The sequence below is a fragment of the Dipteris shenzhenensis genome, chromosome 12 (assembly GCF_047967505.1).
Source record: "Dipteris shenzhenensis isolate YYH24624 ecotype China chromosome 12, Dip_SZ_1.0, whole genome shotgun sequence".
In the NCBI taxonomy this organism is placed as follows: domain Eukaryota; kingdom Viridiplantae; phylum Streptophyta; class Polypodiopsida; order Gleicheniales; family Dipteridaceae; genus Dipteris; species Dipteris shenzhenensis.
In genome coordinates this window covers 24,224,313-24,238,860 of record NC_141607.1, presented here as the reverse complement: position 1 = coordinate 24,238,860, position 14,548 = coordinate 24,224,313, and the positions used below count along the sequence as shown (strand labels likewise).

Sequence of the window (14,548 nt, the reverse complement as noted above, 5' to 3'; positions counted from 1 at the left end):
GAAAAGAAAAATGGGAGAAAGCCATGGATGAAGAAATGGATGCCTTGGAAGCAAATGCTACATGGGAATTGGTGCCTTTGCCTAAAGACAAGAATGCAATTGGCTGCAAGTGGGTTTGTAAGGTGAAGCACAATGCAGGTGGTTCTGTGAACAGATACAAGGCAAGATTAGTTGTCAAGGGGTATGCACAAACATATGGCATTGATTATCAAGAAACATTCAGTCCGGTTGCAAGGATGGCAATCGTAAGAGCACTCATTGCTATGGCTACATCAAAGGGATGGTGTTTACATCAGATGGATGTAAAGAATGCTTTCTTGCATGGTGATTTGCAAGAAGAGGTCTATATGGAGTAGCCACTAGGTTATGTTCATGCTGTTCATCTTGAGTTTGTTTACAGATTGAAGAAAGCCTTGTATGGCTTGAAGCAAGCACCCAGAGCATGGTCTGACAAGATAGGACAATATCTTGTCACTATTGGCTTTCAGATTTGCAAGGCAGATTTCTCACTTTATGTGAGAAAAACAGAGAAAGGTATCATGCTACTTGTCATTTATGTTGATGGTTTGATCATCACAGGTGATAGTGATGAAGATATCCTTCATGTGAAAATGCTATTGAAGCAGAAGTTTGAGATGAAGTATTTGGGAGAGCTGCATTACTTTTTGGGCATTGAAGTGATTAGATCCACAAGTGGGATATGTCTCTTGCAAAGGCAGTATGGATTGGACATGTTGTCCAAATATGGGATGACAATTTCAATTCCTTTGGAGCAGAATGTGAAGTTCAGCGCAGATGCAGGTGAGCTTCTGGAAGACCCTACTATGTACAGACACATAGTAGGAAGTTTGATTTATATAACTATTACCAGGCCAGATTTGAGCTATGATGTTGGGTTGGTAAGTCAGTTTACAATTGCATGGATACAGTGATGCTGATTGGGCTGGTAGTATTTCTGATAGACGATCTACTAGTGGATATCAGGTGTTCTCTTTTGGGAGTGCTACAGTCACTTGGAGCAGCAAGAAACAGCCTATAGTTGCCTTATCAAGCACAGAGGCTGAGTACAGGAGTGCAGCAATGGTTGCATGTGAGGCAGCTTGGTTGCATAAGCTACTTTATGATATGCATCAGTCTACAGATGGGCCAGTCGTCATTTATTATGACAACACGAGTAGTATGCACTTGGCAAATAACCCAGTCTAGCATGCTAGAACAAAGCACATTGAGGTGCATTATCACTATGTGTGGTAGAAGGTTCTAGTAGGTTTTATTGATCTAGTTTATGTCAGCACAGAGGATCAGGTAGCTGACATATTCACGAAGGCATTGGGTGCAGAGAAGCTACGCAAGTTCAGAGAACTGCTTGGTGTGCAAGAATTGGGATTGATCTCGAGGGGGAGTGTTGAGATATCAAGCTCCACTCGTGATATGCCAAGGTGACTGTTGTGCATTTATGTCACCAACTTGTTAGTTGTGGATGCGGTTGGTACACCATCCATGAATAATAGCTAGATGACAACTATCTTTATGTACTCTAGTTAGTGGCTCAGTGAGTATGCCACCTAGGCTAGCTGAGTTTGGTTTGAGACCCACATATAGGGTTCACCTATTCCTTTTGTGCTTAGAGAGAGTTCTCTTGGCTTTCACAACTAAGAAGAGGAAAATTGTTTTCAGTCTCCACCCTTGTGTGTATTCCCCCATTGTGTATGTGAGAAAGCTGCAAGTGAGACTCCTTACTTCTCTCCCACTCTCTTCACATAGGATGTGCATGTGGTGTACCATTGATCATTAGATTGGTTGGCATGCAAGTATGACCTTTCTATGTGTTTGTGAGAGATCTTATTTTGATACATGCTTTGAGAGTGTGGAATGAAAGTGTGTGGCACAATTATTCATGCAATCATCTATGTGTCTAAGCGAAAGCATGTGAGTGCACGTGACCTAGTAGCTAGGTAGGGACTAACTATATGCTTTTTTTGTTGCTGGTATTTCATAGGGCAGCTAGAACTCAGGCATCACTTCTAAGTCCTAGGTTAAAATCGATTGATGCTACCTATATGTGCAAAGACATACATATGCAAGTGTGTGCTCGTGATACAATCTAATCCTAACTAAGGAAGACTTGGTTTCCCAAATATTCGTTTCTGTTAGGGATGGCTTGCATGTTGAAGTAGTAGTGCTTAACGTTTATTGTTGTGTTGAATTGGACTCCATCCAATGTTTCTAGCAGCACACCTCCGATGGGATTCATCTTTCTTACTCGGTGGGGTCCTTCACCTAGATACTTTAGTTTCCCCTTGTGTACTTTGGCATTGTATAATAGGACCAAGTCACCTTCCTTGATGTCTTTAGCTTTAATATTTCTGTCAAACCATGCCTTTCTTCTGCGTTTTTCTATTGTCATGGCATGGTAGGTGACTAGTCTTGTCTCTATATGCTTCTCTAATTGATAGAGTATTTCTTTCAAGGATTCATGGTCTCACATGCATTCCTGTACTGCTATGTGTAGGCTTGGTATTACAAATTCTAGTGGGACCACAGCTTCAAGGCCATACACCAATTGAAAAGGTGTGTTCCCTGTACTGACCTTGAGTGTGGTTTTGTATGCCCATAAGGCTGCATTTAGTTTCTCTGCCCAATTAGAACGCTGTGGTTCTACTACCTTGGTGAGGATAATGCATAATATTTTGTTGGTGGATTCGACCTGTCCATTCCCTTGGGGGTAGTAGGGTGCTCGGGGGGGTCACTATGTATAAACCCTCTATATCACGTGCGTTCAAGGCCTACATTTAAAGTCCCTTATCTGTAAAAATTTTCATTAATAAAATGTACCCCTTTTCTATACAAATCTGTAAATTTTTTCCAAAACTATTTTAAATAGTCCCTTATGTATATTTATTTCTGTAAATTTTAGAAATAAAAAAAATCCTTCTGTTGAACTCACGTGATAGGGTTACATATGATGAGTGACCCCCCCGAGGTAGGGTGTGCTTTTTATATGGATTACCATAAAGCCAAACAAGAGTTCTTGGATTACCTCATTGACAAAATGTGTGCCTCTATCCGACACAATTTCAATGGGGCATTCAAATCGGGTGATCACATGTTCGTATAAGAATCTTGCTGGCGTCTACTACTTTCATTTTAGGGGGTGGTCTTCCTGTCATTAAGTACCCAATGATATCTCCACACCACTCTGGAACATCATTTATATGAAATAGTGTGGCATCTGGTAAGTCATCTTCTACTCCAATGGCTTCTTCTCCTGACTTAACACGAGAGGTGTGATCGGCAATGTAGTGTTGGGCACCTTTGCGGACCACTATTTTGAAGTTGAATTCTTGAAGCAAGAGGAGCCATGTGGTTATTCTTCCTATTGTACACGGACACAGTTCACAAGATAAAGAAATGCTTGATGGTCAGTGTAGAAGAAAAAATCATTTGCCACCAGTAGATAGTGCCAAAATTTCTTTACACTATACACCATTGCTAGGGCTTCTCTTTCTGTGGTGGTATAGTTGATCTCTGCATCATTGAGTTGTCGACTGGTGAAGTAGAAGGGGTAGTCTTTCTTATGTTCACCAGGTTGACAAAGCACACTCCCAATTGCATACTTGGATCCATCATTATGAACATGAAAATCAATATCCCAATTGGGAGATATAAGGATGGGTGTTGTGATTAGGCGCCACTTTAAAAGCTCAAAGGCTTGGTCGCACTCTTCTATCCATAAGAATTCCACTAATAATTTGTAAAGTGGTCTAGCTATCATGGCATACCGTAATATAAATCTTCTATAATAGCCGGCATGTCCCATAAAGACCTGTACACCTTTGGAATTTGTAGGAGGAGGCAATTCCATGATGATTTTGATTTTGTCCATGTCAGTTTTGCAATCCCATGTTGAGAAACGATGTGTCCCAAAACAACTCCGTGAGTGACTCATATGCAAAAATGCCCCATTCTATAGCAAAGGTTGTTTTTGATTGGTCTTTAGGAGCAATTTGCACTTGGTTATAGCCACTAAAGTCATCCAAGAAGCTATATATTTTGGAGCTTGCCACCTTTTCCAACACTGTTTTTGTTAAAGGTAGGGGATAGTGATCCCTAATTGTGGCGGCATTCACGTTCTTTAAGTTTACGCATATTCTGATCTTCTTGTTGCGTTTAGGCACAATGATGATGGGTGAAACCCAATCAGTGTGCTCTATCTCGTAGATGAATCCGGCATCTAGGAGCTTTTCCAGCTCGTCATAAACCATGGTGCCATACTTGGGATTTGTGCGATAAGGTCCACATACCTTAGGGTGAGCACCTTCCCTTATAGGTATCGTGTGTACTGCCATGTCTAGTGAAATTCCTTTCATCTCTTTGTATGATCATGCTAGGCAGTCACAGTATTCCATTAAGAGTGCTTTGAGTTTGGTTCCATCATCTTGTCGAAGCTGTTTCCCAATGAAAACCAGTTTTTCTTCCTCCCCTTCAAGGGCGAGGTTTATTGTGCGTGTTTTTGTCAGTCCCTCATAGATTGGAGTTTCTCCAATGCTATCAGTTTCTTGAACTTCAAATTCTCTTAGTGGTCTTGGCGTTGCTATTGGGACACTGCCACTTGTGTAATTCTTGAAGTATTCTAGCACTTCTTGAAGATCGGCCTCTAATAGTGTTGAACTAGCCTGACATGTGCCATGTGTACTGGGTGGGATAGTTTCATTTACCAATTTCTTAGTCTCTTTTTGACTTTCTTTTTCTGAAGTCTCTTGATCGAGCTTCATCTGCACATGTGGCTTATATTTTTAAAACTTCTTACGTTGGGAATTGCGGGGTAACTTTTCCACTGGTAAAGTGTTTCCAAGTAAGGGTTCATTTGTTTCACATACTCCTTCGAGTCCCTCAAGGGACCATTCAAGAGGTGGTGGTTCTAATTTTGAGGGAGCTATCTTTGCAAGATACAATTCAACGATCCTTGTTTGGACTCGTTTGAATTCATTGAAGTGTTCGGCCTTGGATTTTCTGCATTTTCCTCCAGCTTTCTTGCGAGATCTTCTACTGTTATTCAACTTTGGAGATTCAACTTTTGGGAGCTCGACTGCCATTAGGGCATGCAGAATGTCTAAGTCATTCAAGAGTCATTATCAAAGATTTGATCTTCAATTTCAGCATTCTCAGCCTCAGTTTCAAGGTCCCAAGGAAAATCTGAGTCATCATTGGTATGGGTACCTTCTTCAGGTTCATTATCCCACTCGAGGTTAGCCATACAGAATGGCATCTCTAGATGGATTGGTTCTTCATGTGTGAGTGGAGGATCTACTTGTAGCACCTTAGCATATTTCTACGAGAAGATGGGGTCTAATGAATGGCAGTTGTCGATGGTTGCCAATGTTTGTATCCAGTTATTGACATTGCTTTCGTATCAAGAGGGGTGAGAGATCCTTAGGCATGAGATAGGTATCTGTCAGTAGTTGGCTACCCTCCAAAGGGAGGAGCAGAAGAGGCCTATAGATGCTTGGATTCAGGAGTGCCTTGCTGTAGCAAGGGCCCAACAGCAGTCACTTTTATATTAGAGAGCATAGTATGCCTTTCATGCCAGAGAGTCATTTTGGACTTAGACCGGAGGTAGGGTCAACAAATAGTTCTTCTCTACTCTTAGCCCCAAACATAGTAGGGAGAGCGTCTCCCAGCTTGTTGACTCAGGTGGAGTTCTTCAGACACATCCAGATGTCATCTTGCTATAGGTTCCCACCGATTTCTATGCCTCCCTTCTTACAACAGATCTTGACACTCAGGCCACAGATGATGCTAGAGTGGTTATTTGGCGACACCTACCGGAGACCCTCATTCTCCCCACAGGAGAAGGAGGTCTCAATATTATTGATCCGAACTTGCAGTGTTGTATGGCCTTGCTCTTAAAGTTCGTAGTACATGGATTGATGCCTAGATAGGAGCCCTGGAAAGATTTTTTCTCACACAGCATTCATTCTTGTACTCCATGTCATGGAGGAGATTGGATGGATAGCATCAGATGGATCTTTGCTTCAGCCCATCTCAAATCTCCCCCTTCCCCTCTCATGGCTACTATTCTGAACACTTGGGGCTACTTCAAAAACACTCTTCGCAAAGTTACACCCACCTCTCATGAAGAAATTCACTGGCAGTTAGTCATGTGGAATGACTCGATCTTGGATGACCATGGTAGGCCACTTGGAGTGTCACATTATATGCAATGGTCTAGATAGGAGAGGGGACCTACTTCTACAGTAGTAGGCACCTGATAGGCCTTTAGGAGACTTCCAGAGGATCATAGATTTATAGCAGTTGGCCACCTCAGAGGGAGTGTAGTAAGGATACAGCATATAGAGGCAACCATTCCGTTGGAATGGATTGACACGGATGACATGCCAATCACAGAGTCCACTTGGTGGGGAGCATTTTCAAGGATGGGCATTCTGTTAAGATTATTGCCCTGCAGGATGCACATGAGGATACCCTAGTCTTTGATGTTCAGTCAGGAGGCAAACTTACTAGATCTTCTGATGATATTCTTTTGGAGGTTGCCTTTTAGCCTGTAGACTACATTTCACCCAATAACATTTAAAGTTTTGCAAGAATTTTCCAAAGCATTAGTCACCATTTTGGGCATAATCTAATTACGTAACCAAAGCTCCAATTTTGACCACTCATGTTTGGTCATTGAAATCAAAATTGAGTGAAGTCTTCAATTTGCACTATAGAGATAGGGTTCATGGGATAAGCCCTAAACCTAACCCTAAGGGTGAACATGTATATCTTTGTAATACAATGTAGTGTATAGTTAGTCACCTCGTATGTGGTCAACTAGCTCTTCCCCCAACCCTCCAATATAGTATGAGAACCTCTAGTGCTCTATACTTCATAGAGAGAGTAACAAGACCTAGCTTATATTAATGCATAGCCGTTGTTTTCATTAAGGTGCAAGCCCTCCTCTTGAGGCATATTCCACAACCTTCAAATTGTTCATGTAGCTTTTGTGCCATCATCATTTTCATTCAAAAAGCTTTACATTTTGACATATGGACTCTAGTTATGCTCTCCCAAATGTTGATGAAATGTTGAGTGTTGAGGTTCATTCTTTGTATTTTATGAAGGTTTTCTTTATGAATTTCATTCATTGTGAGGCTTTTGAGAGATATTAATATATTGTTTGTGGAAGAAAGATAGACCTCTTCAAGTATTCCTTCTCATCTTGATGCACTTGGGGAATCTCAAAATCTCCATCTCTCTCAACTCCACACTATTGATGTGCCTCAATATAGCAACTCACTGTTCTAGGATATAGGCTGTGTGATCTCAACTTGCTTCAAGAAACTCAAGATTCAAATCTTGAGATTTGAATAATCTCATACACAACGTAAATTTCAGGTCAATTTCGTTTGGTCTCTTGAATGTCCATGAGATAAAACCAATGAACTGGTTGAGCTCAATATCTATGACAGTGGGGTAGTTGCCAAGGCTCTTTGAAATTTCACTTGTGAGATCGTTGCACTAGAGAAACAAATTCTAAAGTCCAATGAGTAGCTTGATTTCATAAGGGATGACCTTTGATAGTTTGTATTCATTAAGGAAGATGCCTATGAAGTTGTGCACTTAGCAATGCTAATGGGAATAGCATCATTGATGTTGCTAGTTTTTGTAGAATGAGGATCTAAAGATGATCAAAACTGCCAAGGTTTTCCTAATGCATTGGGTGAGCTGTAATGCGGCAACGGGACCTCAACCCCTTGAGGACGAGGAGTCATACAATGCATTTCTATTGATCAAGTTGTTCCTTGAGCAAAATTGCTTTCATTGTTGCTTGGGGATTATTGTAGTGCTATGCTCTTTGCACATTTCACTATCACTAGTAGCTTGAAGGCAATATCCAATGTTGGTCAATATTTTTTAATTCAAATGCATCATGTTTTGTTCACTCGACCAAAGTGGGTGCTATGGAATCTTGCAAGTCTATCACTTTGCTATGAGCCTCCTAGTTTATAGAGAGTTTTGGTCATAGGTAGAAATTCTCATTAATTTTACACTATCATGGGAAAATTTTTGATGGAATTGAGGGTTGAGGATTTCTCTCCAACTTATATGGATTCAACAAATGATGACAATCGCCCAAGCATCACTAATGATGCTAATCAAGTTAGAATCATTCACAAGATCACTCTCATTCAAATATAAACATACAATTAAACACATTCAAATGCAAAAATGCAAGTAAAAACATTCCTCTAGTTACTTCTTGCACATGTTGGCAATCATTTAACTCTCAATTTTAAGCTCTAATGGGAGATTGGTAACTCTTATAGATAGAATAACTATCTTGTGCAAATTTTTCTTCCTACTTTACAGACTTGTTCAAATCATGTCGGCAAAAGGTGATCATCACAATCAAATTTTCTAGGTTGCCTCCAAATCTTTGGTTATCCATAGCCCATGTGGGCTATCCTAGCCAATTTCAATACGTGGCACCTGAGGCACGTGTTGGCAATCATTTTACTCTTGATTTCAAGCTCTATTATGAAGATCACTAATTGCTATAAACAATGAAGATCAATGAATCCTATACACACATGAATGTCCTTACCCTTTGCAAATTGGTTTTCGTACTTTGTAGACTTGCTCATCCCAACACACCAAAAGGCCATCACCATATCAAATTCTACCAAGATACTTCTAGATCTTTGGCTATCCATAGCCTAGGTATGCTATCCCAACCAACATCAATATGTGGAAGCTGAGGCCATCCCCTAATCTATAGGTAAGATATGGAAGATCATAGGAATGACAGACTACTCAAGTCACAAGAAACTAACATGTGGTAGTCATGGTAACCCTATCTATGTGGCATTATGTGCCACATGGCATATGGGTTTTAAGATTTGAAGGGTCACAAGATTATGACATGTGCCACCACCTTGGAAACCTTATCTTATTACATGATGCCAATCATTATTTTAAGTGATCAAATTTACCAAAGTTTAGAAAATCTTCCAATTTCCATCACTTTTGATTCAAAAACTTTTTGAGTAAAAAGGAAAAGTGTATAGCATATCATGCTCTACATACTGGTCATCACCTCACACGTGAGCTTTGATCTTATCATGTTGAGTTTTACTTAGTTTCACTATTGCAAGCAGATTTTGATTGATTGAAGCCTCTTCATTGACCAAAACTTGGCATCATTCCACATACAAACTTAAAGATGTGCTAGTTTGCAAAGTAAGACTACATGTCGAGGCAAGATGTAGCAAAACATTTTCTTTTCTTGTTGCTTCTATGACATTGATGCTGCTGAGAATCGCTCTCATATCCATGTAGGTTGGACTATGTTTTACAAACTAGTTTGTTTTGAGAGGGTGTATTACAAAATTGAACATGTTGAGCATTAAACCCATAGATGCGGCTTAGATTTCTTAGTTTTCATCCCATTCTTAGGTTAACGAGTGCTCATAGATCAATGCTCCTTATTTCCACACTCAACAACTTTCCACCATGAAGTATCTTAATTTTCTACCCAACCAATTGTCATTAATGGGTGGAGTCTATTGAATGAGTAGCATCTTTGGTGGCCAGCTTCATGTTTGATCTCTACTAGAGTGATTGTGACCTTACAGTCCTCTGTCCAAAATAACTTTAGTATCTATAGGCAATATTTCTCCTGCGATGAGATGAACATATGACATTGCTCCTACTAGATTTTGATGCAAAGGAATTAATTGGCTAGATTCAGATTGGTCATACCAAACTTTGTCTTCAATAGATCCTTCACATTTGTTATGATCAGATCATCCATGTGCAAGAACACCATCAATTTCCTATCCCCCTTTGAATGGAGATACAATTTTGCATCTCACGAACTCTAGATTAGATAAATCTTCCAAATCAATGATCAATCCTCTAGTACCATGTTCTCAAGGTCTGCTTGAGCCCATACAATGCCCTTCACAGTTTACAAAAGTTATCACCCTACGTCCAAAATCTCCACGCTTGCTCCATGTATACCTCCTTGAGATGTTTATTCATTAACTTCATGTCCCATTTGGAAGATGGACCACAGTGAATGGGCTGCCATTGTGATCACAATTGAATTCAAGCAATGGGAGAAGGTGTCTCTTCATACCCCAAGATATTTAGCATGTGCAAACCTTTTGGAAGATGGACCAGATCATCTCCATTCAAGCAATGGGAGAAGATGTCTTCATAGTCAAGACCTCCGATTTGTGTAAACTCATTGGCACTAGCATTGTCAAGTGTCTTGTCAGAGTTGTACTTTACCTTATATATCCGCTTTGTCCCTATGACCTTGCACTGTGCTAATCTTGGAACCATAGATCCCATGTCTTATTCCTCTCAATGGATTCCATTTAGTTTCCATTATTGCGGATTGCCAATCCGAATTACCCTTTGCTTCTCCCAAGGACTTTAGCTCTTTGATTAATTTGATTTGAGCCATTAGATCATAGTTTAATACTGATAGATGTCAAAGTTTCCTTGACCTTTGTATCCCCTTAGAGCTAGTTTTTGGGATGTTGGAATTCCTAGTCTTCTAATGTCTTCTTATACCACAGTGGTGCCTGAACCTCCTTCACTAGTAGGTCTCTTCCTGGGGTCCCAATCCAGATGACTCTGCATCATGTGACCTAGGGTCTAGGTGTGGTACTAGAATCAAAACCAATTATCCATCAAAGTGTGATCTAGATGATAATCCACTTTCTTGTGATTCAATCTCTTGAAAGACCACACACTAGCTCACCACTAGATTTTTTGTTACTATACCATATAGCCTATAGGCTTTGCTATAGCCAATGGCATCCTGAATCTAGTTTGGTCCTTGTGTCACTATGGACATGGACCCAAGTATTAGAGACAGATACTTGGAGATGCTTGATTTTAGGCTTCTTCCAGTGTGTACCTCTAGATCTGTCTTTGCATTAGTTTCCTTTGTTTCTGTAGAAAGTCGGATATGAATAGTTGCATTGATTACCTTTACCTAACAGGAGCATCAAAGATTCTTCCCACTTAGCATGCCTTAGTCCCATCTCAAACACCACATGATTCTTTCGTTTAGCCAAACCATTTTGTCGGAATGCCCTTGACATGGTCCGGAATGTCCTTGACATGGTCAATTGCCTCTTGAAATTGTACACAAGCTAAAAGCTTCATTTAATGAATGGGGTTCCTTTAACTTCATAGAAGATGATGTAGCTTCAAGAGACCCTTGCAAAGATTGACACCGTTAGATGGCTATGTTTGATTGGAGAGCAAATTAATGGGATGTTATAGAATTCGAATGTGGTGCCGATTGCAAATTCAAGAATCTATACCCTGACCCTTTGTGGTGCTGTTTGTAGCATCAATGCATCTCTCAAGGTGCTTTACAAATTAGGTATTTAACTGTGTGGCCAAACTGCATTACAACCAATTGCGCTCATTTGGTTGCAAGTCCATTGGGTGTGCTCACAAGAGTTGGCCTATTATGGTGTGCATTGGGTCTAATCAGATGTGTTGGTTGGACTAGGTAAATTCAATGGAGTCAACCCTCCCTCTACAACATCGGTTCATCCATTGTTCTAAGGAAAAACGATTGAGGCACTTGCACACATGTTTTAAATCAAGGCCCTTGCAACACGCATAAGGACGCACAACATGCCCTTTAGTTCTAACACTATATTAGGGTCCAACGAGCACTGGGATCTTGTTGTAAACAATGTGCTAGATAACAACATTTACATTTTTTGGAATGCTTCGATACACACTCCTCTTTTCATCCCTAAACTAATGGTTTTTAAATAATTCTTCATGTTAGGGAATGTCTTGGGTACATATTCATCAAGAATCTTAGAGAACATGCGACAAAGACTTGTTATGACATGAGACACCAGTACATGTGAAGGTAGGCAAGAAGTAACAAAATCATCATAAACCAGTGGGTTTACTTTTAACAATATATCACAAGACTTAGTTCTAAAAGCTATATGGCAAAGCAAAGGCCTAGTAAGTAGCACACTAGTTGTCATGGAATGGCATCTACAATCAATTGCCTTATGTGCTTTCCAAAATGAAGTTTGGATCAGTAGACTAGTTCAAGTAGTGGGCCAAAATAGGATGAGAGAGGAAGTGATTCAGATGAGCTTCTTTGTGGGTGTGGTAGTTGGGCGTGTGGTTGACAAGCCAAATCGTGTGGACATGAAGAGGTCACGGAGCCAAATGGGGGAGAAAGAGAGTATGCGAAAGAGGGTGGTCATATGTCCATAAGCAAGGCGGGGAGGGGGATTAGGAGAGAGCGCAGCAGAAACAACATGACATGCAAGGTCACGGGCAGATGACGAAGTGAGCGACTGGGAAGCAGAAGCACGGCCCGCGATGGAGGCAGCAAATGGCTCATAGAATGACCATTTGTGTGTAGTGAGAGCAGCAAGATTGGCAGCCCCAAAATTGGAGCGGATAGCCCCTGGGGTAACTAGCAATGTCCGAATGTTGAAGGGACGAAGCTCTAGGCGTAGGGCATCAGTGGCTGCTTGCAAGGCTGCTTTGGAAGCACAATACGTGCCCGCCCAAGGGGTGGGAGCCCAAGCCACTACACTACCTACATTGACGATAGTTCCCCCGCCCCCGACGACCATGAGTGGAAAAACGGCTTGCACCATGCGCAAAGCTCCGAGGAGATTCACATCCAATGCACGAGCCACGTCGGCAAGTGGGAGCTCGGCCAAGGGACCAGTCGCACCGATGCCGGCGTTGTTGACGAGGACGTCCACGTGGCCACCAGTCTGGGCAGCCACATGTGCGAGGGCAGCTCGCACGCTCTCATCGGAAGTGACATCGAGCTCGAGGGTCTCCACCCCCATGGCTTTGAGATCCGCCATGGCGTCCATTGCCCTGCTCAAGTCTGTAGCGTAAACCTTGCATCCTGCCTCCTTGAAGCAACGGGCATACTCAAACCCGATCCCTCCCTTCGCGCACCCCGTCACCAGCACCACGCGCTGCCTCTTATCGTCCCCGCTCTGCATCCTCGCTGCCTCGGCTCACCAGGCCAAAAAGGAAAGGGAAGAAAACTGGGCAGAAGCCAGATTACTCTACCGATTGCTTCAAATATGGGCGACCGACTCTGATGGTGAATGGAAGGAGTCAATGGGCTCTCACAGAAAACGCTGATGGGCTCTCACAATATGGAGAAGTGTATGCAACACAGTCTCAACAACAAAATCAGGAACTGCCATACTAACGCAGCAGTCAGCATAGCCCCCCTTTATAAGCCAGCCGGCTTTACATGCCTCCTTCAATCGAACCCTTAGTGATTCATCCTCATCCAGGTCAAGAATATCGTTCTTGGAGGTTATGGCGAGCTTCGAGCAGAAGCGAACTCACCTAAGTCATGCGAAGAAGCTGCCCGGCATATACCAGGGAGGACGGAGCAAAACTATAGAAGGTGAGACACCTAATAAGTTAGCAAAATGTAAGGAAAAAGAATAACCTATTCCCATCCCATGTGCTAACATTAAAAAAGAGGGGTACTTCAAATAAGACACGGACAAGAGACATAATCATCTTCTTTAAGAGATTTATATGCGTGTTTAACCTTCTGGCATTGAGGGAACATATGCACTTTTGAATAAGTTATTATTTTTTGCTACTAAAATGGGGGATTTATAAATCTTTTATTATTTTTTATCGCTTGCTTTTTTTGGCTTGCTCGCTTTTTGTCACTTATGGATGTGCTTAGGAGATCCCACATATGTCATCATTCCATTGCTTTTCAATTCCTAAAAAAGTGGATCGCATTTTAGTTCCCAAGGTCTTGAGGCCATGATCCAAGATAGGAGAAAATGTGGCATATTGCTTGGTTTAGGATGTAAATAATCATGACAAATAGACTCCCATCCTAACCCATCCGAGTCCCATCCATTCAAATGTGTTCTTTAGGAGTGGCCAATCGAGTTCTGAATCTATTTGGCAATAATGATGACAATTAGTGTTGTGAAACTAGCTTCAAAGTGTGCACAATGGAAGCTATAGAGCAAGAGAGGTAGAGAGCCTAAAAAGCAACAAGAGCTAGAGGAAGTCGACATGAATGGAAGAGGAAGAAGATAAACTACATGATACACTTCAGATATACAAAGTTTAGTCCTTGTACTTCAGTCCATAGAGATAAGACTCTCTTAGGCCTTTTTTAATAGAAGCCAAGAGTTCCACCCTTTTGGGTTATGAGCCACACACATTTGGGTACATCCTCCTTCACGTACTTGTTTATATCCAACACCACAAAGGACATAGGCATAACCCATGTGAGTCCATCCATGAGACCCTTGTGCCTTCATGAGCCGTGTGCCTCTTTAGATGAAAACCATGTGCATACACTCACTCTTAACCATTTGAGGGACTGTTCCAATTAGCATGATTCTCAAGAAGTAGGTCCTAGTCCTAAACCAATCCTTTTCATGAGAACCATGTGCATACACTACCCTTAAACGTTATAGGGAGTGTTCCAATAAGCATGATCTCAACAAGTAGATCCTCCTCCTAA

At 41.4% G+C, this 14,548-nt stretch overlaps 1 protein-coding gene across 1 annotated transcript; it reads right to left on the bottom strand.

Moving 5' to 3' along the window:
• Positions 1–12,146: 12,146 nt before the first annotated feature.
• LOC147896013 (short-chain dehydrogenase fogD-like) lies at positions 12,147–12,914 on the bottom strand. The gene has a single exon (XM_087382196.1). The coding sequence runs from the start codon at positions 12,897–12,899 to the stop codon at positions 12,147–12,149; it is 753 nt and encodes a 250-aa protein (XP_087238322.1). The 5' UTR covers positions 12,900–12,914.
• Positions 12,915–14,548: the final 1,634 nt, after the last annotated feature.